This window comes from Trachemys scripta, chromosome 1 (genome assembly GCF_013100865.1).
Source record: "Trachemys scripta elegans isolate TJP31775 chromosome 1, CAS_Tse_1.0, whole genome shotgun sequence".
Classification (NCBI taxonomy): Eukaryota; Metazoa; Chordata; order Testudines; family Emydidae; genus Trachemys; species Trachemys scripta.
The window spans coordinates 287,147,824-287,153,694 of NC_048298.1; the positions used below are offsets into that span (position 1 = coordinate 287,147,824).

A 5,871-nucleotide genomic window follows, 5' to 3' on the forward strand; every position below is an offset into this window, starting at 1 on the left:
ATGTTTTAGCTTCGGTGCAGGCAGACTCCATAAAGAGGAGAGAGGCAAAGGAAAACCTTGAGCACTCAAACCAACTGGATTTTCAAGGAAATGTTCCAAGTGGTTCACAGATTGCTACAAACTAACAAGAGAAATTGCTTATTGTGAATTTTAGCTGCAAGAGCAACAATAATTGACCTAGACTCAAGTCACTTGTAAAGTATCAGGGTAGCATGTGAGGTATTTTGGAAGTGGAGTTCTAGGTATGAATGCTGTTCAAGGCCCAGAGTATGTAGTTAAATGTGGATATTGAAGTGGCTGTGTGAATATAAAGAGGAAGGAGAGTGCTGGGAGTTGCAACTCAGTGGTAATGAGGGTTAAAGAAGAGACCAAGATGGAGCAGGGAATGCCAGAGTCTCTCCCAGAGGTGATTTGTGAGAGACTGGGAGTATTGCTTTCAGAGTCACCTGGTGAGAGTGAAACAGATTTAGGTTGAGAGGTCAAGGAGAATTAGCAGAGATGCTGTAGCTGGCCTAATTTTTATTTTGGGAATCTTAAACACCAGATTGACTCTTCCTTTCCTGCTGATCTTTAACTACTCTCTGAACAACTCTGTCAGAAGACTTTGCAAAGCAAAATAACTGAGCTTGTAAATTAACCCTCCTTTACTGTTACCTTAAACTAGAGTTACCATATTTCAATAGTGCAAAAAGAGGACACTCCACGAGACCCCGCCCCCACCCCAACTCCTCCCCTTCCCCACCCCAACTCCGCCCCCTCCCCTGAGCACCCCACATTCCCCCTCATCCCTCCCGCCCCCCGGCTGCTGCTGCGTTGGGGCAGTTGCTTTGGCCCCCGCCGCGGTGGAGAGCGGCGGGAGCCGGGAAAGTTGGAGCCCGGGGAGGAGGCGGTCCCCTTACCATGCCTCCCTATTTTCCCGGACATGTTCGGCTTTTTGGAAATTCCTCCCGGACGTGGATTTGAGGACCAAAAAGCCGGACATGTCTGGGGAAAATCCGGACGTATGGTAACCCTACCTCTGACACTCACCTCTCCCTCCACTGGAGGGACTCCCCTGTCCATACCTGTCCCGGGGCCTTCCTTCAAAGGGGCATCCCCATATCAGCGGGGTCTACTTGGAAAAGATAATATTTACTCCCTTGTGTGGCTGAGCTGGGCTGTCACAATCCAACCCATCATGAGTACTGTGAGAAATGGGGCACAACACTAACCAAGGCAGTGTCATTTCAGGGACTGTATGGGCCTCAAAGTTCAAACAAACAAGCTATATAAAGTCCTTTTCTTTACTGGGAAGCCAAATGGAAGATTTTCTAGAAGGATATTTTTAGAAATCTCAGTATAATGACAAATTTCAAGCTCAGTTAAATAACTTTTTTGTGAAATGATGCAGAGCACAATTAGTACAGAGACATGAATAGTGAGCGATCCAAGCTGGTTTGCCTGATATTGTGTAAAAATGTGTGTAACTTTGATATAGAAGGCCTTGCCAAACTAATTATCGAAGCATATGCAACCATCATCGTAGACAGTGACTTGTTTATACTGATATAGTATATAGAGCAGTGTTTCTCAATCTGGGAGTCGTGATTTATTTGATAATTTATATGGTAAAAATGAGAAAATAAGCAATTTTTCAGTAATACTGTGCTGTGATACTTGTGTTTTTATGTCTGATTTTGTAAGCAAGTAGTTTTTAAGTGAGGGGTACTCAAGACAAATCAGCCTCCTGAAGGAGGTACAGTAGTCTGGAAACATTGACAACCACTGCTCTAATTGACCTGGATCAAGGATGTCTTTGTTTTACTTTCTATTTCTATAGTAAGGCTATTGGGATCTCAGCATTAAAATACAGTCTTAGAAGGATTTTTTGAATCATGTTTTTAAGAAATTTCATAAATGGACCACTGCACTTCCCCCAAATTAATGAGTCTGATGTTTCATTATTTAAGACCAAAGGTCCCTGCATCTTCCAAGTATTAGAGTGAGTTATTCTCCAGAAACCCAAAGGTGGAAGTTCATTAGCAATCTATTCGTGTGTAATACATTTTATAGTAACAAATAAAAAGGAAGTCCCAACTGGTCTAGTCAAATTTGCTTCCTGCCCTCTAGTCAGGGACATATCTCCCTGCTGTCAACAGTTCTCTCCGGAAACAGCAAAAGAAAGATCCCAGATCAATCTATGAAACTGAAAAGGGTATTCCCAGAAACACTGAGAAAATGAATGCCAAGGGCTTTTGTTACACTTTACCAGGGAGATCAGGAGTGAATGCACCAAACCAAAAACTCATTGCTGCGGAAATAAACACTCAGGGCTAGACTCTACTTGGAGACAGCAGAATCTGCTACCATTTGCTGCTCTGAGGTGTACAGTGCTTCACAGAGCTGGGGAAAGGAGGCAAGACCGTGGCTGGCAGTGCAGGAGAGAGTAAGGTGGATCGCTGGCCTCCCCTCTGCGCTGCTATGGTGCTGAGCACCCCCCTTGCTGGGCCCCCCAGGAGGGGGGTGAGGTGACGCCCCCACGTGCCCCAGGCCGGGCCAAGCCGCGGTGCAGTCCCTGTCCCTTTAAGAGCAGGACTGGGCTGAGCCAAGCTGGTGGGGGAGTGGCTCCACTCCCGGCTGCAGGCTGATGCCGGAGCCAGGCTCGTCTCCTGCACCAGCTCTGGGCGAGGCTTTGCTGTGGCTCCCCCAATCCTCCTGGGCTTGGCACCGCACGGTAGGGGCAGGTTGCATGAGGCAGGGCAGGACCCGATGGGGCTGAGGGCTGAACAGGCCCGGCAGGGGGCTGCTGGAGGAGGGAAGTTGGTGAAGGGGTGGCACGGCCTCAACCCCCTGGGGCTGCCTGCCTGGCAGAGGGGCGCAAGCCGCAGTAGGACCCCAGCCCCCCGGGGGGCTGGGGAGCCCAGGGAGGCAGGAGCAGCCCCGGGGGTGCTGGGCGCGTGCAGGGCAGAGCCCCGCGGTGGGCAGTGCTGCAGAGGAGGAGCCCGCGCCCCCCGAAGGGCGAGGGGAGCCCCAGGTAGGGGGAGCCGGGCCGCCCGCACCCACCTCTTGTGGCTGCTCCATGCTGCTCCCAGTACCGCTTTCCGCCGGCGCGGCTGCCCTGTCAGCTGCTTTTGGATCTTTAAATAACCATCCGGGGGAAATCCCAGACATTTTTAGCTTTTTACAAATTCCCCCCCGACGGCTATTTTAAAGACCCAAAAGCCGGACATGTCCGGAGAAACCCGCACGTATGGTAACCCTACCTTAAACCCCAGGCTTTGCAACAGATGCAGCAAAAGGGAGTGAAAGAACTAAGAGCTTTTCTACACTGGATTCTTCGTCCTAACATTTCTCACCATTGCTACCACCAACAAAATGTTCCACCATTTCTGGTGGATCTGCACCAATGGCAAGAAATTTTAGACCGTCTTCCCTAGATGTTTTTCCAGATCAGTCTCTGCTGTTAATACTCTTGGTAAATAATTAAAGTGATGGAGGATTTTATTATTTTGAGGACAATAGAGTTTTCTTCATTTTAATGTAGAAATTATTAATGTTAACAGCTACAAATTTCAGTTGCCTTTTTGACAATCTGAGTTCAAATAAGATCTAACAATGAGATATTTGTATTTATTGTAAAGCAGTCTTGGTACTAGTTTAAACGAGGAGATTTTTTTTTTTTTTTTTTTTTTTTGCCCTTTTTTATGCTGTTATGATTTCCTGGAAAAGGCACCTCGGTATGCAGTGGATTTTCCATCACTTCCAGTCTTTAAATTAGAGCTATATATCTTTCTATGCTATAGCTTAAACAGAAGTTATGAGCTTGATGCATGAATTATTTAAAAGATTTATTTTGGTTTGTTTTTACATTAGGAAGTCAGGTCTTGTCTACCTTGTCTTTCCTGGAAGTCTTTATGGATCATATGAGAACTAGTAGGTTTATGATCTCAAAGCAACTATTCAAGTAAATTCCTATTGAGATAAAAGGTGATTTAGGGCTTGAGCCTGCAAGTTGCTGGGCTCTAAGGGCCCCAGTCCAGCAAAGCACTTACATGTGATTAAGCACCTGAATGACTAGTCCCATTGACATCAGTAGGATGTGCTTGAGTGCTTTGCTGGATCGGAACGCAAGTGCTAAGTGTAACCCACACACCTCCAGGGTGTGGTGTCCTGTCCCATCTAGTGGCACCGAGACCATACCATCTTTGCGAGAGATAAAATGAGTCTGCTCCACAGCCTTAGCGAACAGCCAGTTGGCTTTTAGCTCATGCAGTAAAGGCTCATGCACTAAGCTCCAGAGGTCCCTGGTTCAATCCCACTCGCCAATGATCGGGGGGGCTGTCGGCGTTACACTAAGCACCTTGCAGGATTGAGCCTTTACTTTCATATTGAAAATGTTTAGATTTATTTTGTTTTGTTTTCATCTGCAGTTTAAGCTCTTGGGCACTCTCATCAACTTCAGTAGGGCTATTTACATGTTTAAAGTTAAGCATGTGCTAAAATTCCTTGCTAAATAGGGGGCACTAATAATAAAAGTGAATGCAGTGGATACGATTGGGGCAAGGTAATACCATTCTGGGGTTTTGTCACTTTATTCTGGGATGCTGAAAGCCGTGTATTTATACTGCTGGCATTCAATCGTTACCTTGAATTTAAGCATAAGTTCTGGAACACTAATAAACTCGGACATAAAACTAGGGATTTAGCAGCTCTACTGAATTACCCACATTTTATCAAACAGGGAACAAAACAAAGCATTGAAAAGAGAATGTTGCATAGTGTTCAACTGTCACTCATTTCACTTCATGTGGTATGTAAAGCAAAAATCTATAGAATTGGAATAATCAATCATGCCATGGGATGCTTGTTGTTTCAATAACCGACATGAAAATGCCATAGACTCCACTGATTCATCACTCAATCTTGAATATACACAAGATGCCAGCCTACAGAATATACACAAGATACCACCCACATTAGTAGGTGTAATTAACATCATGTAGTCACAGTATGTTTCTTGAAATGCTGGGGGTTTAGCATTAAAAATTAGTTTGAAATCCCACTCCCTGTTTAGAGCATGAAAAATTCAGTCATCCGTTTGGTCTTGGAGAGTCAAATAATCAAGTGACGGCTCTTCTTCCCGCATCTCCTCCCAGCTAGCTCCATCCAATGCCTACTCCCACCCCTCTGTTCTTGTCTTGTGTTAGCATGGGTATCAGGGTGACACTCCAATATGTGAAAGAGACTAAAGAGTTCACCTGTGGAATGAGGCTACAATTAACGAATTTCCATTGTAGATGAAATAATGGCACTGTTCTCCCACCACCAGCAAAGAGCAGGTTGTCAGGAAAGTTATGCACCCCTTTCATAAAGCGGGAGCATATGTAAGAAACAGCAGGACTCTTTATGCAGCTCCCAGCAACCAAGAGAGAGGTGGGTGGGACCAGAACTGGACTCAGACCAATTAATTTCACATGCATTTCACAGTCATTGAACAGCTATCCTGTGAAAATGACTAAGTTGCATTAGAACCAGAGGCCTACAATCGAGGTGAAAATGTTTGTGTACCAGTTCTCTAAACCCTCCTGATTAGAGGGACCATGTTTCTTGAATTTGACTAACAGTGTTGTTAATATTCTACCAAGCTTATATCATCTTTCAGAGAGCTGTTGGCCTATGTTTTAGGATCATGAGTGTTTGAGTGTCTAGTTCCTTTCCGAAAACAGATGAATTAAGATGTGATTTATTTCTGCTTCATCAAATCTCGATCTGCTATTGCAATAACTTTGATTTTTGGAAAATTGTCGTGTTACGTACTTTCTTCCATGATACAACTATGTTAAGGGAGTCGGGGGGGGGGGTGGTGAATTCCATGATACAACTATGTTAAAG

At 45.2% G+C, this 5,871-nt stretch overlaps 1 protein-coding gene across 1 annotated transcript in view; it reads left to right on the forward strand.

Annotated features, from left to right (window-relative positions):
• Nucleotides 1–2,159: 2,159 nt before the first annotated feature.
• Nucleotides 2,160–5,871, forward strand: part of LOC117870949 (general transcription factor IIF subunit 2) — a 46,254-nt gene continuing 42,542 nt past the window's right edge. Inside the window, exon 1 of the mRNA XM_034758454.1 lies at nt 2,160–2,194. Coding sequence (XP_034614345.1) covers nt 2,180–2,194 — 15 coding nt within the window. The 5' untranslated portion in view covers nt 2,160–2,179. The remainder of the gene's footprint in view (nt 2,195–5,871) is intronic.